Genomic DNA, 26,541 nt, shown 5'->3' with positions numbered 1-26,541 from the left:
CAGACCCATTGTGATCTAGCAAACCAATCTCAGGTGCAAATAGCCATCTCTTCCCTGAGATCACACAGCTGTTATTCCAAATTTCAAGTGGATGAGCCTCCGTAAACCTTTAACAGTTAACATATTAGCCATTTCCAAGCACATGCCTCCCTCTCTGTTTGGCTGCGAAGACCTCAAGCTTCCAGGATAGAACTCTCTGGGAAGTTAAAATATTCATTTATATAAAAACTAGACACCGTTACTGCATACACTCACCAAGCCCCAGATCCCCACAGCATCAGGTGCTCTGCAACCCCGTCCCTCCCTTCCCACCCCCTTCCTGCAGGCTGGGCATTAATCAGGCTTTTAAAGATAAGTTAAGGGGGAAAAGACTCCACATTTGCCAGCACAGCGCTGGGTTTTCAGTGGCCAGTCCTTCGGGTCTCACATCTTGTTCTTTCTAGGTCATGCTTCTAAACTGCCCTTCATGCGTTTAGAAGTCACCTGAGTGTGGTATGTCTAGTTCTGGAAGTGGTATGTCTTTGTTTTCTGTGTGCTGCCCTTTCAATTTCTAAGAACTCTTTCTGCAGGCAGAGGTTAGCAGCCATTTTGTTCTCAGAGTTGTTGCAGACTGTTACCGAGGAGAAGCACACACTGTGCTCTCTCCTTTCTTGTTAGACTGAAAGTGCATGTGCTGCTTTTGTTTTGTAGCATAAGGTCATGGACTTATCCAAGCAACCTCATAGACCTTTGTCATTCTTTCTTGTTTTATCTCTGTCTCCCTCCTTTCTGTGTTGCCTTCATCCCAGCCTCTTTCCTTCTGGCTCCTGTTTTGTATGAGAGCCTTCTCCTCTGCTAACTCACGCTTTCTTGCATCTCACCATGCAATCAATTCTTCATCTCATTTCAAATCTCCACTTAAAACTTATCCCTTGTCTCCTTTGTCTATGCCTCTTAAATATCAGTCTGCCGGTGCTGACAGTCTGCAGGCACAGACTTTGCAAGCAAAGGGTAGCTTGGCTGAAGCTTATAAACTGCATTCTTTCTCCTGTCTGATTTCTTTGCAGTTCCTCCAGATGACCCAGTAATTACTGGGGGCCCGGTCATTAGCCTGAGAGCTGGGGATCCCCTGAACCTGACCTGCCATGCCGACAATGCCAAACCAGCAGCCTCCATCATCTGGATGCGGAATGGAGAAGTGATAAACGGAGCCACCTACTCCAAGGTCAGGCGGGGTGGAGTTTGGGAGGGTGCTGGGGACGTGGAACTGCTCTTTTGCTCGCCTCGCAGAGGTGTCCAGAGTGGAACTGTGGCTCTTCTTATGCATCAGGGCCATAGCCTCACCTGGTGTCAATTGGCATACCCCCATTGACTCCGTGGTGCTGTGTTGACTTACACCAGCAGATGATCTGGCCCCAAGTTTCTCTGTGCTCTGCCCTTAGGCTGACTTAGACTTACCCAATTATTAACGTGTGACCTTACATGTCATCTCTGAACATGGCTTGCTGGAGTGAACGCAACTGCCCTGCCAAGGGGCCAGTGGGGAGGAGTGGGGCAAGAAAAGCAGCTGTCAGAAGGGTGTAAGAAGCTGCAACAGTCGAGGGTGGGCTCAGCTCTGAATTTGACTTATTGGCTACCTCCAGCCCAGAGAGCTCCGTGCTCTGCCTCTCAGCAGTGCTGAGCAGGTCATCCATTCGATGTGCTCCTCACCAGGTATCTAAAAGCACAGTGGCCCAATCCCCAAAGCTATACAGGCGCCTAACTCCCATCGATTTCAGCCTGAGTTGTCCTTAGGGAAGTGCAAATGCGCCAGTGGAAGGTCGCCACCTATCGGAACACAACCTCTCTCTGATGCAGCCCTGAGGCCAGAACTGGCCACAGGAGTGGCAGGTTCTGGGTCCAAACTGGCTAGAACAAATCTCTCTCTCAGTGATGATAAGAAGCTGGTTGGCAGGGCAATTTGGAGGAAATGAGTCTCTCGGGAGGGAAGGGGATTGTATCTCTTGTGGCCTGAATAGCACATCAAATTGAACAAGTTCAGCAGCAAACTTTGGCAAGCGGAGAACAAAAGGTTCCTCTCTTAGCAGTTATGCTGGTGACACTGTGAGCTGTGGCTTGGAATTACTGTACGCTTGGATTGACAAAATTTCACTAAGAAGTGAAACAGAGAAAAGGTGGTTCCAGGTGGCTGAATGCAGCTCCAGGAGCCCAGAGGTGTGGGGTTCTACTTTCAGCTCTGTCCTTTGTTCCACGGGGTAGTTTGTGGCACCTAGTCCCAGGTTCCTGATCTCTAAAATGGGGTGACCATAAATACCTACAGCTCTGTGTGGGGATGGTTTGTATTAGTTAAAATGACTTGAAGATGTAGGAAAGTGCTCAGTGTTCGTGCAACTTGGTTCTGAAACATGGCTCATATGTTTGAACAGCTTTTACTGCATTAATATAGAATCAAGGGGTCAGAAGGGACCGCACAGGTTATCTGGTCTAACCCCCTGCCAAGCTGCAGGATTTATTGTGTCTAACCCATCCAAGGCTGTGGTCTGTGGTAACTTCGCTAGTCATCCAGTCACGTGTTGTTTTTTGTGAGAAGACTAAAGCAAAGTAGGCATTGAGCAGCTCTGCCTTCCTATCCTCTTCTGTTCCCAGCTCACGTTCTGCATTGAGCGGCAGACCCACACCATCCTTGATCTTTCTCTTTTTGTCTGACATATATTTGTACAACCCCTTCCTGTTGTCTCTAACATTCCTTGGCAGTTCTTTGCCTTGGCTTTCCTGATTTTTGTCCCCACATTCTTTCGCTATTCCCATGTATGCTTCCTTGCAGACATGCCCCTCCTTCCATTTCTTGCATGTATCCCTTTTGGTTTTTAGATAGCTGAAAAGCTCCGAGTGCAGCCGCATTGGCCTCCTATGGTTCTTATATTTCCTCTGCGTTGGAAAGGTACAGAGCCAAACTCAACCCTGGTGCAATTCAGGAGTCGCCTCAGGGATCACCGTGCTGCCTATACCTATAGGTATCTCTTCTCCCGAGACCAAATTATTTTACTATTTATTTTACTGTTTCACTTCATTGTGGCGCACCAGTAATGACTCCACAGTTAAGCCTACAAAACAATTCTTTTTCCATTATAAGCCCGTTTTTAAAGTCCTTCTAGCTCCCTAGACAAAGCTGATTTCCAGCTGAATTTGCTCATGCCTATTCTCTAGGAAAAAGCTCTTGCATCCCAGTGGCGTGATTGTGTGGAAGGACAAATCTGGGGTTTGGGGCCCTGTCCATTGATTTCAGTGGGATCTGGCCTGAAGTCACGATGCTCTTGATCAGTAAAAGGAGCCATCAGGTTCAGGTCCATGCTCAGAACCTGCCATCTCACAGCAGCCACCATTTCAAATGCATAGCTGAAGACTTTGTCTTGATTATGTGCTCTGCCATTGGCCACCAGTTGGGATGCAATAGAGCGTGCTGTAACTGGGTGTAACTCTTGTCCCAACTAGAATCTTCCCTCAATCTTGTAATAGTTTGCTAGGCTTTGAGACTGGGCTTTGTGAAATACAATTTGGAAAGTTTCTTTCCATCGCTCTTGCCTGGTTTGATCTAGAAGAGCTCTACTTTTTCAATAACCTGCTTGTTCTTGGTGGATTTAGATTCCTGGTATAGTCTGGTTGCATCAGATGACCATCGAGGAATGAATTCTTGATGAAATCCCCGAGGTATAGTTATTGTTTTTTTGCAGTGGCCAGAGCTTTAAGGCAAAAAACTTGATAGATGGGACTGATGCTTCAGACATACAGAAGCTGCAGGTTGATTGTCGACGCCCCTCCTATAGCCTTCCTCCATCTTGATGAGGGGAGTAGATAGACACACATGCCTTTTTGGCTGGTTGGAGCAAGTCCAAGGTGAAAAAATAAGTATAGCTACATTTCTAAATGAAAAGTCAAAACGTTTTGTTTCAAAATGGTTGACCTGAACTCTTATGACTTTTCCTCAGGGGAAAAAATAATTTTGTTTTTGGCCAAAACAAATTGCCAAATTCAACACGAATTTGCAGATTGTTTCAGTATCTCAAAAAATGCATTTTTCAGTGAGTTTACTATTTGCTGAAAAAAAATTCACCCAGCTCTGCTACAGAGTCAGCACTACTGCGACATCACCTGACAATGTGGCCTAGAGCAGGGAGCCATTCCAGAATGGATCTTAGAGTCCAGGCAGTAGCGTGACCAGATGTCCCGATTTTATAGGGACAGTCCTGATTTTTGGGTCTTTTTCTTATATAGGCTCCTATTACCCCACCCCACCCTCTGTCCCGATTTTTCACCCTTGCTGTCTGGTCACAGAACTGTCACTGCTGCCCTTCCTAGGAAACAGCTGGGATGTAGAACATGCCATGGTGTCTGGGGTCCCCTGAGAAGCTGGTTCTGCTGCTTCCTTCTCTCCATCATCCCCCTAGTCACTGTCTTGCCCAAAGTGATGGCTCCCAGGCCAATACAAGACACTGGCTCTAGCAACAGGTAACAAGGAGCCAAAAGCCAAGGGGTCCATGACCCACTAAATTCCATCACAGAGGGCAGTGTCAGCAGCAAGGCAAGGCGTTGCCTGGGCCATGGGAGTGGTGAACTCCTTTGGGTCCTGGAGCCCAACTGTCCTGCAGGGCAACCCAACCAAGGCCAGGAGAAACCAGATCAGGGGAATGATTCTACTGGAGTCTCTTGGGATCTCGGTAGGGATAGTGAGGACAGTCACCAGAGGGCCAGTTCTGGACTGTGCGCTGGGGCACGGCCTGTCAGGATGGTAGTGGTGGACCTCGCCCCGACACAAGCAGAGAGTCTCAGACGAGCGGGAAGGCAGCAATGTCAGGCGATGCTGTCAGGGTTCACAGCCAGCGTGCAGTCTGTGGGAGAGAACAGCCTGCCATGCAAGCTGAGGTAGCGGGGATGCTACAGAGATCTAGATGAGGTGGGGAGAGGTGTCCAATGCTGGTGGTGAAAGCAGGGCTTAGATACCACAAGGAGATGTCCCATGTAAACCTGAGAGAGATCATAGAATATCAGGGTTGGAAGGGACCTCAGGAGGTCATCTAGGCCAATCCCTTGCTCAAAGCAGGACCAACCCCAACTAAATCATCCCAGCCAGGGCTTTGTCAAGCCTGACCTTAAAAACCTCTAAGGAAGGGGATTCCACCACCTCCCTAGGTAACCCATTCCAGTGCTCCACCACCCTCCTAGTGAAAAAGTTTTTCCTAATATCCAACCTAAACCTCCCCCACTGCAACTTGAGACCATTACTCCTTGTTCTGTCATCTGGTACCGCTGAGAACAGTCTGGATCCATCCTCTTTGGAACCCCCTTTCAGGTAGTTGAAAGCAGCTATCAAATCCCCCCCTCATTCTTTTCTTCTGCAGACTAAACAATCTCAGTTCCCTCAGCCTCTCCTCATAAGTCATGGTCTCCAGCCCTCTAATCATTTTTGTTGCCCTCCGCTGGACTCATTCCAATATTTCCACATCCTTCTTGTAGTGTGGGGCCCAAAACTGGACACAGTACTCCAGATGAGGCCTCACTAATGTCAAATAGAGGGTAATGATCACGTCCCTCAATCTGCTGGCAATGCCCCTACTTATACAGCCCAAAATGCCATTAGTCTTCTTCGCAACAAGGGCGCACTGTTGACTCATATCCAGCTTCTCATCCACTGTAATCCCCAGGTCCTTTTCTGCAGAACTGCTGCCTAGCCATTCAGTCCCTAGTCTGTAGCAGTGCATGGGATTATTCTGTCCTAAGTGCACGACTCTGCACTTGTCCTTGTTGAACCTCATCAGATTTCTTTTTGCCCAATCCTCTAGTTTGTCTAGGTCCCTCTGTATCCTATCCCTACCCTCCAGCGTATCTACCACTCCTCCCAAACTTGCTGAGGGTGCAGTCCACGCCATCCTCCAGATCATTAATGAAGATATTGAACAAAACCAGCCCCAGGACCGACCCTTGGGGCACTCCGCTTGATACCGGCTGTCAACTAGACATGGAGCCATTGATCACTACCTGTTGAGCCCAACCTTCTAGCCAGCTTTCTATCCACCTTATAGTCCATTCATCCAGCCCATTTTTTTTAACTTGCTGGCAAGAATACTGTGGGAAGATGGAGCGAAGTGTGTGTATTTGAGGGTATTTCTGTAAGAAACCAACCAGAGCCTAAACCGACCAGCCCTGGAGGGGGAGGGGAGAGATGTACCTGCCTGGAAGGGCACTGGGAAGGCGAGGTTTACAGGTGTGTGACAGACAGGGGTTGTTTGGAAGCTCTTGGGCAGCTCCAGGGAGCGTTGGCCGGATGGAAAACAAATTTGCGAGACCCGTGAACCATCATCCGATTGCAGCCCCTAGGGAGATGTCTCCCCTGTGCCCAGCTGCCTCCATCCTTACCTGTAGCTCCCCCCAGATGAGCCAGCCTGGCCCCGCAGGCCATCTGGCGGCTACTGGAGAAGGCAGCATCTGATTTGCATCGGGATTATGACCTTTCTGTCCCTAGCTGCCATCTGATTTGCCTGCAGTGTCTCAGAAGGATTCCTGCTTTATTGCACCCAAATCCTGAGACATTTCATTTCCCCTGCCGGCAGCAGTCTCCGGCAAGGAGCAAGCAGGCTGTTGTGCACCACAGCTGTGAAGGGTTAACCTGCCAGCAACATATGCATCTGAGCAAGGACAAATCCAAGATCCCCATAACTCCCTACACATCCTCGTCCAGCCCCCATGGTAATATGAGTCCCCGGGTTAGCGCTGCTTCACTCTCCCTCTTGCAACGTGCCACCCGGACTGAGCAAAAAACAAAATCAAACCCACAGCTGCCCCTTCCTGCCCCCGCTTCCCAGGATGCCACGCGACAGCCGGCGCTAATTAAAACCTGAAAGAACTGACCTCGCTCTGCACCAATTTGGGTGAAATTAATTAAAATCTAGGCCATTAACATGTAATCGTTTGTAACTAATTGCAATCGCTCCAAATCTTCTTCTCCGCCATGGGCTGGGTCAGTCCCAGTGCTGGGGAAGAGAGAGTTAAGCCCTCTCCATTTCAGACCCGCCAATTGCTGTGGCAGGGAAGGAATATCAACCCTTTTTCAAATATGTCTGTGTTTGTGTTTGTATTAATTCCAAAGCCCAAGCGCTCACGCTGCATACAAAGTGCGGCCCCATTTCAAATAAGATGCTGAGACTCCCAGTGCATCTTAAGCAGCTGGCATGGAAGGTCTTGGGGGAAGAGGACTGTTGTACTGGGGATGCATCATGCAAGGGTCTTTCCATGCCAGATAGGGCCAGGTGGTGCCTTCAGCCCTGTGGCAATGTCACCAGCTCTCATGATTTTATTACAAGTCTTGTGATATTTGGTGTTTTTCTTAAGGCCCCAGCTCCTGGAGTCAGGTTTCTAGCATTCCCGGTTGCAAAGGCTTGAAACCATGACGTAAGTGTATTCTAAAGGTTCAGAATCCAGAAGGCAAATAAAAGAACTGAACGTTTATTATTTTTGTCAAACCTCCTGATTTTTACATCAATCGCACGATTTTCTGGAGGCCTGACTCGTGATTTTTGAACGGTTTGGTTGGCAATGCTGCTGGAGGGCTGTAAATCGGATCCACCCAGCAGGAGATTTCCACTCGCTACGCCAAGTTCCTTTCACAAAGACCTTCCTCCCTGCCCACGAACGGGCAGATCTGAAGGTTGGGCCTGTGTGCGACATGGGATAACAGCAGCATTGGAGTGGAGCGTCATCAGCTGCCTCACTAGCTCCTCTGATGGCCTCACCTGCTTCTTGGGGGTGATCAAGAGGAAGGTTATACATTATCACTCCTTATACAGTGCCAGAGGAGGGCAAGGAGAAAGGAAAGCCACAGGTACGCCTTGTGCCATGCCAGGGCGTAGAGCTAGATACAGAGCTTGATCCTCCATTGCCCTGCAGCTTGGGTCACTATTTGCACCAGTGCAAAGTGGGTGTGTAACACTAGCAAATCAGAGTGGTTCCGATTTACACCCAGGGGCGTGGCACGGGAGTGCCACCGCTGCTGGTGGCTTCAACCCTTTCCGAACACATCGTCCACTGCAGCACTCACAAGGCAGCTCATTAATGGCTTTTTAATATTCTCTCTCATGACATGCATTACCTGTCTGATTAGCCCATATTAGAGGTTCAGAATGAAAGCAACCTCAGTAATAATGATTAACACAAGCATTAGTTCTCTTGCTGGCTAGTGAGGTGGTGTGATTTCCCCCCTGTAGAAATTCAGAGATGGATTCACAAAGGGCTGATTCTCCAAAGGCTACAGAGTGAGCCCCAGGGAGACCCAAAAATAGATCCCAGGAGTCCTCAGGCCTGATTCTGACTTGAATGATGTTATTCCTGGGATGGGTTTGACCACTGGCCCTCTGCTCCAAGCACCAGATCACACTGCTTTCTTCTTTCCTTCGCTCTAAGCAAACTTCACTGGAGGCAGAATTGCAGTTTGCACAGTGCAATGCATTGCAGCGATTGGTGACTTTATGCTGCTTCTCTGGGAATCATATGGTCCCTTGTAGTCTTCAGGGCCTGATCCCGCACTGCCCAGCAGCATATGTGCTCATTTCCTGTTGTGCAAAGTGGGCGTGAAATGCTACTGGATTGCATGGCAGCATCTCACACTTGCTTGGCACAAGTGTGCAAGGTGACACAAGGAGCAAGAAGTAGGCCACCAGTTGGGAAACCCCTGATGGCTGCAAGGTCTGTTCAATTGACAATACAAACGTCTCCCTGCTTAGATTGGTGAGTGGGATGAATTTCACCAGAGCTGTCATCCTCGGGTGAAAGGCACTGCATGGTTTCAAAGGAGCCTATCGGAGTTAAGCACCCAACTCCCATTGAAATTCATTGGCATTTGTGCACCTAACCCCCATTAGCTCCTTTGCAAACCCCATAGGAATTGCTGTCTTTTACATTGTAAGCTTTTCAGGCAAGGACTGTCTACCGCTCTGTCTCTCTGTACAGTGCCTACCACTACCACAACCTGGCTTCATGCTTGTTGGTCCCTAAGCTCTAACATAATAAACACAGCTAAGAGTAAAGAATGTATTGCCCCTTTCAGGAGTAACAGAGTTTTGTCCCTGCTTCTACCCCTGCAGACGCTTCTCCGAGATGGCAAGAGGGAGAGCATCGTGAGCACTCTTTTTATCGGCCCCTCCGACATCGAGAATGGGCAGAACATCGTCTGCCGGGCCACCAACAAAGCCATTCCCAGCGGGAAGGAGACATCCGTCACCATCGACATACAGCGTGAGTGTTTGGCCGGCCGGTCCAGCTATGTGTATTTCTAATGCTGCACTGCCCTGGGGATTCCCTGGTTCCTGAATGACTGAGTTTGGCTTGAGTGGGGCCCTAAGTGCAAAGTTCTGAACCAGATCAGGCTTTGAGTTTGGGGTCGTACGAGTAGCCAGTGGTGGTCAGTTCAGGGCGCTGATCTGACACAGCACTCAGAAGTCCGGACATCTCCCCGGAACTTCTCCAGTCTCTTGAAAATCCTTGGGGCTGCAAAACTGATCTGAATGTTCCATGTAGACAGGCTGTCTCCTGAGAGCGGGGATCCCAGGCCAGATCCCACCAAAAGGGCCGTTCTCAGGGTATCCTGAGATTTCCTCAGAACCAACAACTGCAGAAGCAGCGAGAAAGTGAACCAAATAATGGGGGGTGGGGGAGTACCTTGACTTGCTGAGATTCAGCTTGAGAGCAGAGATTCTGATTCTACGCAAACTGCTCAGCCTGTCCCTAGCTGTGGGAGTACCTAGGTCTCCATGCTTATGCCCTCCATAGTCTGTTTGTAGTGTCACCAGCAACCATGCCAATTATGATGGTGGTATTGTTGACTGGACACCTGTCTGAGGCCACCAACCTATTACATGTAAGGCACAGGTGATAGAAGCAGGTTCATTCACCAGTGATACAGCATGATCTGGATTCGAACCCATGACTTAGAGGCTGAAGGCTCTGTACGTGGATTTAGAGAAGCATCCGGGCCATCATTGCTTATAGTTTAAAGGGTTAGAAAACCTGCCTTATAATAATAGTCTAGGACAGAGGTGGACAAACTACGGCCCAGGGGGCCGCATCCATCCCTCCAGATGTTTTAATGCGGTCCTTGAGCTCCCGCCGGGGAGCAGGGTCCGGGGCTTGTTCTGCTCCAGCACTCCAGCCGGGGAGCAGGGTCAGGGGCTTGCCACGTTCCACGTGGCTCCTGGAAGCAGTGGCATGTCCTCCCTCCAGCTCCTACAGGTAGGGGCAGCCAGGGGGCTCCGCATGCTGCCCCCACCCCAAGCACCGACCCCACAGCTCCCATAGGCTGGGAAATGTGGCCAATGGGAGCTGCAGGGGCAGCACTTGCGGACTGGGCAGCATGCTGAGCTGTCTAGCCGCACCTCCATGTAGGAGCTGGAGGGGGGACATACTGCTGCTGCTGCTTCTGGGAGCTGCTTGAGGTAAGCACCACCCAGAGCCTGCACCTGATCCCCTCCCAACCCCCGCCCCAGCCCTGATCCCCCTTCCACCCTCCGAATCCCTTAGTCCCAGCCTAGATAATTAGGGTTACCATATTTTGAGCCTCCAAAAGGAGGACACTCCAGGGGGCCCCGGCCCAGCCCCTCCCCAACTCCGCCCCTTCCCCAAAGTCTCCGCCCCCTCCCCTGCTTCCCGTGAACATTTGATTCGCGGGAAGCCTGAAGCAGGTAAGCGGGGGTGTGGGGGGAGGAGGCGCGGCCCAGGCTGGCCCCCCCGGCGTTTCCAGCCTGGGTCAGCTCGGGCCCTGGGGTGCCGGCCCCGGGCCCGGCCCCCGGCCGAGCACCCCCGGCCCGCCCGAGCACCCCCTGGCCCCGCCGGCCCCCGGCCGAGCACCCCCCGGCCCGCTCAGCACCCCTCCGGCCCGCTCAGTACCCCCCGGCCCAGCCCCCGGACCCCTGGCCGAGCACCCCCCGGCCCGCTCAGCACCCCCCAGCCCCGCCGGCCCCCCGGCCCGCTCAGCACCCCCCGGCCCGGCCCCCGGACCCCCGGCCGAGCACCCCCTGGCCCTGCCGGCCCCCGGCCGAGCACCCTCCGGCCCGTTCAGCACCCCCCAGCCCCGCCGGCCCTCCGGCCCGCTCAGCACCCCCCGGCCCGGCCCCCGGACCCCCGGCCGAGCACCCCCCGGCCCGCTCAGCACCCCCCGGCCCGCCGGCCCCCTGGCCTGCTCAGCACCCCCCCGGCCCGGCCCCCGGACCCCAGGCCGAGCGCCCCCCCCCGGCGCTCGGTGCCGCCGGCGCTCGGCCCCGCCGGCCCTGGTCCCCTGCCCCGCCGGCGCTCGGCCCCGCCGGCGCTCGGCATCCCCGGCCCGGCCCCCGACCCCCCTGGTCCCCGGCCCCGCCGGCGCTCGGTGCCCCCGGCACCCCCGGCGCTCGGCCCTGCCGGCGCTCGGCGCCCCCGGTTCCCGGCCCAGCACCGCCACCCGCATGTCCCGATTTTCCCGGACATGTCCGGCTTTTTGGGATTTCCCCCTGGACGGGGATTTGGAGCCCAAAAAGCCGGACATGTCCGGGAAAATCCGGTTGTATGGTAACCCTATAGATAATCCTTCCACACCCCAACTGCCAATTTCGTGAGCATTCATAGCCCGCCATACAATTTCCATACCCAGTTGTGGCCCTCGGACCAAAAAGTTTGCCCACCCCTGGTCTAGGAGCTCAACTTCTTTAGCTTAACAAAGAGAAGGTTAAAGGGTGACTTGATCAATCTGTAAGTACCTACATGGGGAACAAATACTTAATAATGGGCTCTTCAATCTATCAGAGAAGGGTTTAACATGATCCAATGGTTGGAAGTTGAAGCTAGACAAATTGAGACTGGAAATAAGGTGTAAAAATTCAAGAGTGAGAGTGATCAACCATTGGAACAATTTACCATAATACCTATCCCCATGACGGAGTGACCTAGCCCACAACACAGAACTTCTGAAGCCATGTCTGTGATTCCCCCACCTACAGCTTTTTAAAGGCTTGCAAAAATATCCCAGTCTCATTCAGTCCCAGTCTAATGTGGCTTGTTTAAAACTCCAGCTGATGCGAACAGGCACATGCAGAGAACAAGACTGGCCAAACTTTATATAGATCCCCTAAGTATAGATTTCAGTCTGGGAGAATGCAGCTATCTGAGATGCACCCACCCTAACTCCCTTTCAATATCAGCTGCTGTCAGGCTCCGGCTGGCCCCTCCCCCAGCCCCACTTCATCTGCACACACAATTCTTGCAGCTGCATTTGCCAACAATTTGCAATTGCAGGGTGTTAAATGTTAGGCTGCCAGCTGCTTTCCAGAGTCCAATTAAAACTAGCGGAGCAAAGTTGAGTGCAGCAGAAAATTCTCCATTTAAGACGCCCGGCTTTTGTGCTGGAAGATTAACAGGTTCTTGGGTCGCTCTGTAGTATGTCCTGACAGAATCGGTGAGATCAGATGAGATAATGGCACGGGTTATTTCACAGATAGCAATCGGCTACAACAGTTGCACATGCACACCCCACACACACACTAATAACAACAGAAAGCCAGATACATCATTAGACTGCGCTGTGTAGAACGGGGCAGGCAACGTGATCTGAATCCCTGAGCATGGTGGAATCCATTTCAAAAGGGAGAGACCCAATAAAGAAGACCAATTTCTACTCCAAACCATTATATACACCATGCTGTGAAAGTAATAATAATAATATCCTATCCAGCCATTAAAAGAATGTTGCTTTTAATGGGCTCTAATGAGGATATCAATTTAACAGCGCTGGATGGAAGATGGAGGGGTATAATAACAGCAAGACAGATTAATCAGCCTGCGCTGGGGTGAATTTCACCCCTGAAGACAGAGCGTACTCCAGCCTGTCTGCATCCCTTCAGCATGCACAGCCTGGTTCCCCATTGCCTTACCTCTGAGAGATGGATTTTCCACTTGTCTACATTCACTTTCCACTGAACTTAAATTGGCTGGAGATCCCCCTGGGGAATTTTCCCTATGTAGGTATTAAGCTGCTGGAGGCAGCATAACTGCCTCCTACACCAGCTCCTTTACTGGGATAAGCAGGAGGAAGGGGCGTGCCAGTAGACAAAGTGGGGCCAAGATGGGAGGGGACATGAGGAAGCCAAACTCTACTATGCTAGGGCCTCGACTGGCTCCCTTATGGAGCTGACAGCAGCAGTGGAATTTAGAGTTGTCATCCTGCTGCTCTAATGTCTGCCAGGACCAAGCGGCCCGGGACCAAGGAACCACACCTGGCTACTTGCAGCCACCTCTGGCCACTCAGATGTAGCGGGGCCTGTGTCGTCATTGAAGTCCATCTAGCTATTAAGCTACCTGCTCGCGTGCACTCTCTCACTAGCTCTCCCTTTTCATTCTGTCTACCTAGCTAGCTATGCACCCAGGTACTTTATATGGCCCTCATCATTGTGATATCTGTGCAAAGCAGATGTGAAATGCTGCCCAGTTAGAAGGGGAGTGTTGTATACCGCTGCTCGGCACTGGTGTCAGTGACTTTGCATGGTGCATGGCAGTGCAGAAGAAAGCCCTAGGAGTTAAAATGGGCGGATACATCGTGCATAAGGCTCTGGCAGGGCTCTTCGCAATGGGGAGGGGATGTCAAATCCCTCTGTGCAGAGCTAGGACTTGGATGGTGCATGGGCTTTGGGTTCCCCGGTCAGTCTCATGTGCATGGGGGGGGGGGGGGTGCTGCAGCTGGTGCATCAGTGACAGCTATAACTAAAGTAGCATTCATGTTTCCATTTTAACCCCTTGTTTTCAATTCTCCACAATGTTCCAAACCTTTCATGTCCCAGGCTGACACTTTCCAGTTACAATCTCTGCCTGATTTCTCCCTCTCCCCCCTCCCCCGCCGGGTAGTTTGAGCAAAAAATGTCTGACCTTTTTTGAATGAGAGGACAGAAGGAAACATTCCCAGTCCCCATTATAGAAACCAAAAAATGCTTGGATCACTTTATTTAAACAGCTTCAGCATCAAAATGGCTGGGGTCTGAGAATTGAAATTTGGCTTGGAAATAGCCCGCATTGAAGAAACGTGTTGCTGGGAAAACTGGGTTTGATTTGAGTGAGTTGGAGGGTTTGGATATCCAATTTCACATACAGGTGGTACTGTTGGCCCGATTCTCAATGACAGCAAGGCTCTTTTACAAACACCCCACCAGTCTAAAAGAGCCGTAATGTGGGTGAACCTTCCTTCCTGAGCCTTTGGACTGCCACAGCAGTGTAAAGGGGTCTTAGTGCGACTGAGAAGCAGTCTGTAGTCTGTAGCCCAGTCCATGCATGCATGGTACAATGAGCTAGGCAGCATCTCCTGCCCCACTCTGAGCTCCATCCTGCAAGGTGCTGAGTACTCTGTTCTGAAGCACCTGAGTAGTTCCATGGATTTTGATGAGTTCGGGGTCTGTGCACCCTACCCCAGGAAGAACTGAGTTTTTGCTGTCTAATATAATGAGCATTGACCTGTGAAAAAATTGTGCACCCGCCACAGAAAGTTTTCAGCATCCTGACAAGCAGAAGTCCTTGCGTTCACTGTGCATCTTGCGTGAGATTCTGTGCTGCGCCTGTTTTCCCTGGGGCAAGGCAGGGCTAAGGTGGCTTGACGCACCCTCCCAAGCCTGGGCTGCTCTAAGAGCTGGAAGGCCCCCTGGCATATCCTAAAACAGCTCTGGGAGCCTATGTGCATTGCCACAACCTGCCCAGATTGCCCTGTCAGTACTGCCCACTATCCACACAGTGTGCTGCAGACCCGCCCACAACACGTTCTCCCATCCCTAGCCCTACCCCCAGAGTGTCCCCTCCACATGGGCTTGCAAGGGGTTCCTCCACTCGAAGGGCAATCTGATGGTGGGTTTCCACAGTGCCTGCACTGGAAGAATCCTCCCCTGGCCAGTTATGGGGCTTTTAGGGCCCCTTTATACTACTCCAGCTCTTTTTACAGATGTAAAGGATCCCAGAGGGGAGGATCTCCCCGGACTATCCCGGGATGTCTAGAGAAATAAACCCATTTATAGAACTGTTTTAACCTAGACAATTCCGTTAAGAAACTACCTTAAAAGAATATCACAGTTGCTGAATATCAGGGCTAAGCACTTAAAAGTCAGAAGATGCCAAAATTAACTATTCCTTGCACCCTCCCCCAACTCTGCCACCTTGTGTGTATGTCATTATGTTACCGTCTGTCGCACGGCTCCATTGGCTTCTCAGATGGTACCATGTAATAGCAGTGGAGCTGGCTGGAGATTTCCCGATGGAATGCTTTTCCTTTAGATTTGTCAAAAGGGAAACATTTAATGTCCATTTTGACAACATTTTGTTTGGGGTGGGGAGGAATGGAGCATTTTGATTTCCCATTTAAAAATGACTTTTCATTTCAATTTTTTTATTTTTTGTAATCGTAAAAATGTAGGACTGGAAGGGACCTCGACAGGTGTGAGGCAGAACTAAGTATTATCCAGACCATCTCTGACAGGTGTTTGTCTAACCTGCTCTTAAAAAGCTCCAATGACAGAGATTCCACAACCTCTCTAGGCAATTTATTCCAGCACTTAGCTACCCTGACATGTAGGAAGTTTTTCCTAATGTCCAACCTAAATCTCCCTTGGTGCAATTTAAGCCCATTACTATTTCTCAGTGGTTAAGGAGAACAATTTATCACCCTCCTCTTTATAACAGTCTTTTCGGTACTTGAAGACTATTACCATATCCCCCCCCCCTCAGTCTTCTCTTCACCAGACTAAACACATCCAATTTTCTTTCCTTGTAGGTCATGTTTTCTAAACCTTTAATCGTTTTTGTTGCTCTCCTCAGGACTTTCTTGAATTGGTCCATATATTTCCCAAAGCGTGGTGCCCAGAACTGGACACAATACTCCAGTTGAGACCTTATCAGTGCTAAGTAGAGTGGAAGAATTACTTCTCGTGTCTTGCTTACAACACTCCTGCTAATACATTCCAGAATGATGTTTGCTTTTTTTGCAGAAGTATTACATTGTTGATTCGTATTTAGTTTGTGATCCACTATGACCCCCGGATCCCTTTCTGCAGAACTCCTTCCTAGGAAGTCATTTCCCATTTTGTATTTGTGTAATTGATTGTTCCTTCCTAAGTTTAGTATCTTGCATTTGTCCTTATTGAATTTCATCCTATTTACTTCAAACTATTTCTCCAGTTTGTCAAGATCATTTCAAATTCTAATCCTGTCCTCCTAAGCACTTGCAACCCGTCCCATCTTGGTATCATCTGCAAACTTTACTCTCTAAGTATGCTCTATGGCATTATCCAAATCATTTATGAAGATATTGAATAGCACCAAACCTGGGACAGATCCCTGCAGGGCCACACTCAATATGCCCTTCCAGCTTGATTGTGAGCCACTGATAACTGCACTCTGAGTACACTTTTCCAACCAGTTGTGCACCCACCATATAGTAGGTTCGTCTAGGCTATATTTCTGTAGTTTGTTTATAAAAAGGTCATTTGAGACAGTATCAAAAGCCTTATTCAAGTCAAGATAGATCACATGTACTGCTTCCCTCTATCCACCAGGCTTGTTACCCTGTCAAAGAAGGATATTAGGTTGGTTTGACATGGTTTGTTCCTGACAGATCCATGTTGACTGTTACTTACCTTATTTTCTTCTAGGTACTTACATATTGATTGTTCGATTATTTGCTCCATTATCTTTCCAGGTACCAAAATTAAGCTGACTGGTCTGTAATTCCCTGGATTGTCCTTATTCCCTTTTTTATAGATAGGTCCTATATTAGCTCTTTTATCTGTCCTCTGGGATCTCTCCTGTCCTCCATGAGTTCACAAAGATAATCACTCATGGCTCAGAAATCTTTTCAGCCAGTTCTTCAAGTATTCTAGGACGTATTTCATCAGGCTCTACTGACTTGAAGACATCTGACTTGTCTAAGAAATTCTTAACTTGTTCTTTTCCTATTTTAGCCTCAGATCCTACCCCATTTACAGTGATGTTCACTGTGTTAGTCATCCATTCACCGCTAACACTTTTTTGGTGAAAACTGAAACAGAACAGGCATTTAACACTTTGACCATTGCTGTGTTTTCTGTTATTGTCTTTCCCTCCTCATTGAGCAGTGGGCCTACCCCGTCATTAGTCTTCCTCTTGCTTGTCATGTATTTGTAAAATATTTTCTTGTTACTCTTTATGTCCCTAGCTAGTTTAATGTCGTTATTTGCCTTTGCCTTTCTAATTTTGTCCCTACCTGCTTGCGTTAATTTTTTTAATATTCATCCTTCATAAGTTGACCTAGTTTCCACTTTTTGTATGACTCTCTTTTGAGTTTCACATCATTGAAGATCTCCTGATTAAGCCAGGATGGTCTCTTACCATACGTCATCTCTTTCCTATGCATTGGGATAGTTTGCTGTTGTGCCCTTAATAATGTTTCTGTAAAAAACGGCCAATTTGCCTGAATTCTTTTTTCCCTTAGACTTGCTTCCCACGGGATGTTACCTACCAATTCTGAGTGTTCTAAAGTCTGCCTTCTTGAAGTCTGTTGTCTTTATTCAGCTGTTTTCCCTCCTACCATTCCTTAGAATAATGAACTCTATCATTTTGTGATCACTTTCACCCATGCTGCCTTCCACCTTCAAATTTTCAACTAGTTCCTCCATTTGTCAGAATCAAATCTAGAACAGCCTCTCGCCAGTCACTTTCTCCACCTTCTGTAATAAAAAGTTATCTCCAATGCATTGCAAGAACTTTTTGGATAATCTGAGCGCCGCTATATTATTTTCCCAACAGGTGTCTGGGTAGTTGAAATCTTCCATCACCATCAAGTCCTGTGCTTTGGATGATTTTGTTGTTTTAAAAACAGCCTCATCTATCTCTTCTTCCTGGTTAGGTGGTCTAAGTAGACCCCACCGTGAAATCACCCTTATTTTTTGCCCCTTTTATCTTTACCCTAAGACTCTCAAGAGGTATACCTCCCACTTCTATCTCAACCAAAGTGTATATGTCTTTGCTATCCAAGACAATACCTCCTCCCTTTTTCCCAGCCTGTACATCCTGAACAAGCTGTACCCTTCTATAGCAATATTCCAGTCGTGAATTATCCCACCGAGTCTCTGTGATGCCAATTATGTCGTAATTGTGGTTATTCACTAGAATTTCTAGTTCTTCCTGTTTGTTCCCCATGCTTCTTGCATTAGTATACAGACATCTACAATGTACATTAGATTTCCCCTCTATAGTTCCTCTTTGCTCCTTTATCCCTGCTGTGATTGTCCATGTTCCCCCAGATTCCAACCCTTCACCCAGGTCTCCATGTTTTGGACTTACCAGGGAGCTTGTGTCTCTTGCTCGTGTTGAACCTAGTTTAAAGCCTGCCTCACTAAGTTAGCCAGTCTGTATCCAAAGATTCATAGAATATCAGGGTTGGAAGGGACCTTAGGAGGTCATCTGGTCCAATCCCCTGCTCAAAGCAGGACCAATCCCCAGACAGATTTTTGCCCTAGATTCCTAAATGGTTCCCTCAAGGATTGAACTCACAACCCTGAGTTTAGCAGGCCAATGCTCAAACCACTGAGCTATCCCTCCCCATCTTCTTCTTCCTTGCTAGGTAGTCCCCATCTCTGCTCAGCAGTCCTTCTCGGAACAGCATCCCGGGGCTGAGAAAGCCAAAGCCCTCCTGCCGACACCATCCATGCAGCCACTAATATAATAAAAAAAAAAAAGACAAAATTTGAAACAAAACCTTTTGATTGCTGTGAAATGATTTTTTTCCCCCCTGAAATTTTGTTTCATGGCAAAGTTTGTATTGGTTTTGTTTTCATTCCAGTTTCGAAATTGGAAAAAAATCCAAAATCTTGGAATTTCCCACAACATGGAAAATCCAGTGTCCACCCTGTTTTAAATATCTGATTATTATTCACCAAACTTGCATGCATGGAGAAGACCAAGGAGAAAGCAGAATATAGCCAGGTCATGGTAGCTGGAGAAGACAGAAGGCAGAAAGACTGGAGCCACTGGTCCGTGTCTTACTCTTAAAGAGGCTAGTTTAGACACTCAAGCAGAGGTCTGCATAGATCTGCCTCCTTATTTGCATAATAGGCGGGGCTAACTCAGTAGAAGCCACTAGTCACGGATTAGTGGATGGCTACTCCCGTAAGAATTGCTTTAAAAACAGGCATTTTCAGAGCATTAAAATCTAAACACTCCAGGGGTGGAGATGCTGAGAATCTGGCTACCCCACACCTAAGCTGTAGGGGAAGGTTGGTGCTTCTCCCAGGGCTGGAACATTCCCCACTGACCCTGCTGTCCATTCTCACCCCACATCCCCCTGTGTGGGAACCCCATGGGATTGGGGTGAGAATGGACAGCAGCATCCCTCCTTCCCCCAACCATGCCATCAGCATTAATGCCCTGGGTTTCCCCTCTGCCTGGTAGAATCCCCCCACCAGCACCACCACCAGTGGGCAGGGAGCAATGCCCTGACATCACAGCTTCAGTATGTGAGCACGGCTCTTCCTGAAGCTAGAGATAGCAAGGAGTCAGCGTGGGGGCTCAGAGCCTCCTTGCTGATGGCCCAGACCTGGCAAGCACTGCTCCCTGCTGCACGCCCTCTTCACAGCGGATTTGGCCAAGACCTCTGCAGAGCTGCAGATCCGCAGCCCTATGGTCCCCTGGCCCATCCCTACTCCTAACTGCTCAATGCATGCTATGGCCAGGGGAGAGCACATCTCCATCACACACAGCACTTTGAACCTCCTGGCCTCCCTCCTCACAGACCGAGTCATTCCACTGAAACCCAGGCCTTCTATGGCCCCTATGTCACCCAGAGGATTTGGCCTGGCATCTGCATAGTCCAGTTTCTACTGCACAGGCTATGCCGAATGTTAGCTTTGATATAGCTGCACCGTAGTTACTGTCCCGGACTGAAAGACCTTTCCTTTAACAATAAGCACTCCAAGGAGCGAGTCCATCCCATGAACCAACAGCCCAAGAAATCACTTGATAGCAAATCAACTTCTTATTTTTTTCATTTAAAAGAGCATCAAAAAATGTTCTCACATCATAACAAGCCTGCTCTCCCCATCCAGCGATTGAGAGGAGTGGGGAGGGCTAGGCTGTCTGATGGGAAAGAAAGTTTGCTTTAAATACAACACATCTGGATTCAGGATCTGCCTTCCAAATAAAATAGCTGAGTCATAACCCCCCTCTCCCCTTCCAAAAAACCAACCCAAAGCCCCACCAGGGTTTGTAATGGAAACACTAAGTGACTCCAGCTGGAACATCTGTTCAATGTGATTTCCGTTCCACCAGCCACATCAAAGCCAGCCTCCTGTGAGTTATGCACTGAACATCACAAGTGGGATTAAAATCATGTTGAATAGTTTGATATGCCATAAACTATTTATACTGCCAGAGCCCAGTGGCTGTATTGAAATTCACATCCTGCGTGCCAGGGTGGAGACGGGCTGGCTCGCTGCTTCGCCAGACCCGTTTGGGGAAGCTCAGCGCCTCCACATACCAGGTGGTTGCTCATTTTGATGCCTTTTTTAATGGGCCTAGAGGATTGTGCTTTTCTTTAAGTGAGATGGAGGTAAAGGAATGAGAATTCAGGGCAAGTCAGTGACAGCAAGGTCGGGGGGCGTGGGATTTTAACCGATGTAATAGCCGCCCCTGGTACCAGCGTATCTGAGGACTTCAGACCATATTTATACTCTCAACATGCCTGGGATGCAGGGCAGGGCTGGGCTATGTTCCCCTATTGTACAGAGCGGGAACTGATGCACAGAAAGACTAAGTGACTTGGGTAAGGTCACAGACATTCATGCAAAGAATTGAACTTACATCTCCTGAGTCCCAAGCTGTCACCTGGGCTGCCAAACCATCCCTCCGCTCTAGGCGAGAGTGGGTGGAGACGAGAATGGGTCCTGGGGTGAGCAGAGGCTCAAGGTGGCCAGGAGGGTGGAGGGGATTAAGGTAGCTATGAGCCAACTTTCATGCAGGGATCTGTAAGCATTTCATGGACATTAGTGCGAGAGCTCTCCCAGCACCTTTGCCTCGTAACTGTTCCCAGTGTGCTGCATCTCTAACCAGATTGCTGCTTTCCACACGTAAGCCGTAGCATTGCAGGACGTAACAGCGAGCGGGTACTGAAGGGGCCATGAGTCTCCCATTTGTCATGGTGGTTTCTTCCTTAGATGGGCAGAAGGTACTCGCTTGCTGCACTTCCTCCCCCTCCACTCAGTGCATGTGTTAGAATCAGCGCTCTTTCAAATGATGCTGCCAAACCTGTGGCCATGGGGCCCCCTTGAAGAGGGCCTTCCCCTCAACAAGACCGCTCAAGATGTCAGTGCTGCAGTAGGGTGGAATAGGAGTTGCACCAGGCTCTCTGGTGAAACCATCCATCCCACAGGGAATCATGACTGCTTCGTTTGTTCCTCAGCCTACACCGGGGCACCACACAGATTGCTTCCTCCTACTGATTAACAGGGAACCTCCATCCATACTCCATAAACACGTCACTGACAGCTTACACACACACACACACACACACTCTCTCTCTCTCTCACTTCCCACCCACTGGCATGGCTGTTCAGAGCAAGGAGGTCACACACACACACTTCCCACCCACTGGCATGGCTGTTCAGAGCAAGGAGGTCACACACCAAACTTCCGCTGCAGGTGGATGGTGGGCCAGTTGCATGGCACTGCAGAGGACTCCAGCTTTGGTCAGACACTGATACCCTTCTGTTTCACAGCACCGTACAGGGTACTGGTCAACATGAGCAAGGGCATGAGTCTGCCCCTCTGCTTGCACTTCCCCTGCTCCATGGGTTCCTGGAGGCAGCATATATTTTCTTTTCCCTGCTTCCAGCTTCAAACATGCCCTGCATGTGTAAGCTTTGATTCTCCCCCCAAAGCAGAGTAATGGAGTCAATGGAGATCCAGCAAGGTTCTTAAGCACGTATCTAGTCAGGTGATCAGCACCTAAGCTAGGCTAGCCTAGCCTGAATGTGAGCAACCATCCTGCACCACCCTACCCTGCATGACTGCATCTTCATTGGTGCTGTTCTTCCCCCATGTGGGGTGCTAGGCCTTCTGTGGGCATATCCCATGCTTCTTAAAGCTGCCCTCAGCTGAGCAGCTCAGTTTCTTTCTTTTCCAAAGAATTGTGAGAGAACATGTCTGTCCTTTTGCGCACAAGGGGAGAATTGGAGGACTACTGGCATTCAAGGCCGGGCTTTGGAGCTGGGCTCGGGTTCCGGCTCCGCTCCAGCTCCAGGCAAAAACCTGCAGCTCCACTGCTCCGGAGCTGCTCCAGGCTCCGCTCCAAAGCCCTGATGCAAGGAATGTAGCCTGTGTCCTCACTACTAAAGGAAGCAGCATCTGGGCTGTAGCCTATACCCCTCGCCAGGCCAGCTGGCCTGGGTTTAAAGCACCACCGAACTCAGGTGAGAGGGTTCTGTGTGCAGACAGGAGGGGGATTAGGGACAACGCCCTTGCTAACTCTGCAGTGAAACATACCCCCACATCACTGAAGCCAATGAGGTACTCAGGGGCTCAAAGACAGGCATTTGCCTTGCTGAATCGGGACCCAGGCCAGTAGTCTTGATCCTGTTCATACCAAATAATGTTTGGCAAATGAGACTATGCAATATGTGTGTGCATGTGTGTATACGCTCCTCCCAGTTGGCTGCCGGCTGGGGCAAGTCAATTCAATCATTCGAATTAATTACAAGCAGCCAGGAAGGAATTATTATAATTGTAACCGAGTGGCATTACATTATGATGAGTTATCATTTATGTAAATGTCTTTAAAAAAATATGTGCAGGTGTCTCCCTTTGTTATGGGGAATCTCTGGAACATTACCGGAGCATTAGACAACACAATCCCATTTGTGACAGGAAAGATCAAAGACTTTTTAATTCATTTTCTCCTTTTTATCTACATTTTTTAAGTGCAGAAGGGAGCCCTGCTCCTTTTCATACATAGAGGCTCCTCTATAAATCCTAAACACAGCTACTAAACCATCAAACAATGGGGAAGCTACTAAAGAGAAGTGTGATTCATACTTAACAAAGGAAGGTGATTAGCTGTTGTTGCATAACAATGGGGAAGTGTCAGGACACCTGCAAATGAATTAGGAGCGGGCTATATATCTCTGGGCTGTTGTGTTAGCACATCTCATTTATATTCCCAACTGCGCTGCCTTTATTGTCATTTGAATTGCACATTTTTAAATGAGATTAGGGTAAATTGAAAATACCTGTAATTTCCCGACATAATTTCCCATCAAGAAGGCAGGTGGCTGTGCTCACAACGAAGCAGGGAGCTGGCAGTGTAAATTCGCCCACCTAATGAGGTGGGAGCCTGGTGAAGGAGAAGGTAGATCAGCATCCTGCTTTGCTGTCCAGATATTTATTCTTCTGTCTCTCTGAGACGGCCACCTCTCTGCGTGACCTCTCAACTGCCATGAATCCTGCCAAGCTCACACACAGGGGCTAACCCCGCCACTCCCTTGTTTTGCTCAGCCCAGTGGGGTCCCGCAGAAAGGACGTCTGCCTACTGAGGTGAGCGCCGCACAGCTCTGACTCGCTTGCTATCCCCTAAGGAACCACCAGGGAGGGCCTGGAGCAGCACCTGGCTTACTTTGGACCCATACCTGAAGGCACCGAGGACCAGCAATGGCTGTTTTTGCAGGAGAGCTTTCTTCCTCGCCAGCCTCTTCTCTGGCCTTCTGCCTGCTATGGGTGCACTTGCCTCCGCTGCAGCTCTTCTCACCTGAAAGTGCTGTCGGATGGGGGCTCAGTGGCTTAGGTGAAATGGGTTGTTCTCGTAATACCACCTTCCTGCCTGGGTCATCGGCAGCAGGAATTGGACCTGGGTTCTCTGGTTGTAAAACCATAACCCTCTGTTGCCTGCTAGGTGTGACCCAGCCACCAGTAGGAGACAGAGCACCGCCCCAAGAGGAGCATGGAGAGTGGAATCTCTGATGTTCTATAGCCTGGGGTCACACAGGAGCTCACATTAAGATGATCCGAATGGTCCCTTCTAGCCTCATAATCTATTAATCCCCCGGGGGGGGTCAACCCAGCTCGTGGACAAGACAAGACAGTACGGTGGGGTGAGGGTGAAACATGCTCATTCTGTACCTGTGTGTGCGTAGATGGGTGTGACATACCAAGGTACAATCTAGACTGTTGAGCAGCTGTGTCACCCCTGTCCTGCAGCCTTGGGTGCCTTTCAATGACTTGCTGAAGTAGCTCCCACCTGGGCCGCTCACAAACAGCCTCCCAGCATGCAAACCCTATCCCGCGTGACTGGGTGTAACTGCAGCCTGCCAGCCACACTTGGGTTACACTCTGGCTGTCACCAGCCTTGGTTATACTGCAGGGTGACCCCAACACACCCCCAGTCCCAGGTTTCCCCCCAGCACTGTATGCCCTGTACGGCCCAGCCCTCTCCAGGACAGTACAAAATATTTTAAGTTTATTATTCCTTTATGGGAACAATCAGCCAGCTTATTAATTCAAATAGTTATTCAGACACTTCAATTTACACACACTGGATTAGATAAAACAGTAAAACAAGTGTATTGGCTACAAAGAGAGACATTTTAAATTAATACAAGTAATGAGGCATAACGGTCCGAAATGATTACAAGAAAAATAAAGATAAGACGTTTACTAATACCTAGCTTAACAAACTGTATCATATTCAAGCAAAATTTCTCACCACATGCTTTCAGCCATCTTCTGGCCAAACCCCATAGGGCAGGATCACTTCCCCAGAGTCCAGCGCTTGCTTCCGTTTTCTCTTTAGGTCCAGTGAATGCGATAGGCAGAGAGAAAGGGGTGTCTTGGGGTGCCGGTCCCCCTGCTGAGAAGCATTTCCAGCTGGGAACAAAGCAACAGGCAGTCTGTGTGGACAGGAACTCCATGCTGTTTCTTTGCTAAAATGTAAATGTTTTCCCCGCCTCCTTTTCTGCCAAAGAATAGACACCTAGCAGGTAATGACCCATTAGCCTTGTTTATACCTGGCTGAGGCCCTCTGTCTCTGAGGAACTGGTTTGGCCACTCCCCAGACTTCTGTGGAAAACCTACTTTTAGTTGTGATCTCAGTTTATTTTTATAACTTCACACACAACACTGCTATGTGCATTTTGCCATGACATTACTGATCAGCAAATTATGAGTTTTTAAATGATACCTCACAAGGCATACCTTGGATAAACATTATTACAAGTGTGTCTTTTAGGGCGTGATCACGGGAATAGTCTATCACAGGAGGATATTGTTCTTCAAGACTGCTAACCTTTCCACCACAATGAAGTTCACTGAAAAAGCTAAATTTAAAGAGAGAGGCTAGGGAAGGCAGCTCATTGGATCCTTAAAGATCTCATTCTCCGTCTCCAAATTTCTGCTGGGAACACGAATCTGGGGAGCATCTGTCTTGCGTTATCTGACATCACCAGGAAGCTTCCGTGGTGGAATACAGGGCCTGGATATCTGTCTCACCGCCATCTGTTCTGTGCTGTGTGGTTCAGCTGGCCCGTCTCTTATCACAAGAGATGTGCACTCGGGTTATTGCACATGTGAGAAACGCCCATAACTCAGCATCTCTGTAGATGTAGGAGCCTGTTCCACTCAGCCCACAGGACCACCGCACCTTCCCGCACCCTCCAATGTACCTCTGCCCGGAAAAGGTGCCAGACTGGCATCCCTGGGAATGCAGAGCTGGTGCAGTGTCAATGACGGGTTCCCCCTGCCAATGTTCCTCATGGAAGTCTCACGGATATCTAGCAGGGAAAAGGTGAGCTCAGGTTCCATGCACATTCAGGTCTCTCTGCTTAGCCACGCCCTCTCACGTGCTCTGTGTAGATCTGAACAGCACAGGGGAAGCTTACAGGTGAAATCGTGGCCTCATTAAAGTCTCTCCTATTGTGTGCAATAGGGCCAGGATTTCACCCGTGTGTGTTGTGAATAAAAAAAGTGCTGTAGCCTCCAGTGCTATCTAGCAGGCCCTTTCACCGGCACTGTATTCTTTCACATCACACATGCAAATCTCCTGCGGACAGATCCTAAATCCTTGATGTCAGTGGCACTGTTCTGATTCGCAGCGGCCCGTGCTTTTCAGTTACCTCCTTTTTTGGTGGCTCAAATTCGGCCTGATTTGTTTCCAGGATAAAAGTCCCAGGTGTTCTCATTAATTTCCCGTGAGAGTTGCTGTCATCTTCTGTTTTGCTCAGCAAAGGGTGCAAGGGGCCTGGTGTCTGTGCAGCAGGTACCATTCCAAATGGCAGCACAAACCAATATCAGCACAGACGCCCGATGCAGAACACATCATGCAAATCAGCCCCATTCTGCGGCACTCTGAAGGGGTTTTGTGTTTTCCTCTTTGCAAGCGAGGTAGGTATCTCATGAACAAATGACACCCCATTCTACGACAAGCTGGGGAGCTCTGAGCAATGAGACTCTGCTCCCACCTCCTCGAGACCTGCCACTTCTTTGGGGACTGATGCCCCTGACCACCAC

The 26,541-nt window shown here is 49.4% G+C and overlaps 1 protein-coding gene across 4 annotated transcripts in view; it reads left to right on the top strand.

Moving 5' to 3' along the window:
• KIRREL3 (kirre like nephrin family adhesion molecule 3) overlaps positions 1-26,541 on the top strand; it is a 689,345-nt gene that overhangs the window by 504,803 nt on the left and 158,001 nt on the right. For all 4 annotated transcript variants that reach the window (XM_065570446.1, XM_065570445.1, XM_005294677.5 and 1 more), the window contains 2 exons: positions 1,047-1,204; positions 9,111-9,261. In XM_065570446.1, the coding sequence (XP_065426518.1) occupies positions 1,047-1,204; positions 9,111-9,261 (309 nt within the window). The remainder of the gene's footprint in view (positions 1-1,046; positions 1,205-9,110; positions 9,262-26,541) is intronic.

This window comes from Chrysemys picta, chromosome 16 (genome assembly GCF_011386835.1).
Source record: "Chrysemys picta bellii isolate R12L10 chromosome 16, ASM1138683v2, whole genome shotgun sequence".
In the NCBI taxonomy this organism is placed as follows: domain Eukaryota; kingdom Metazoa; phylum Chordata; order Testudines; family Emydidae; genus Chrysemys; species Chrysemys picta.
Note: the sequence above shows the minus strand (reverse complement) of the source record. Positions and strands in the feature narration are given on the sequence as shown.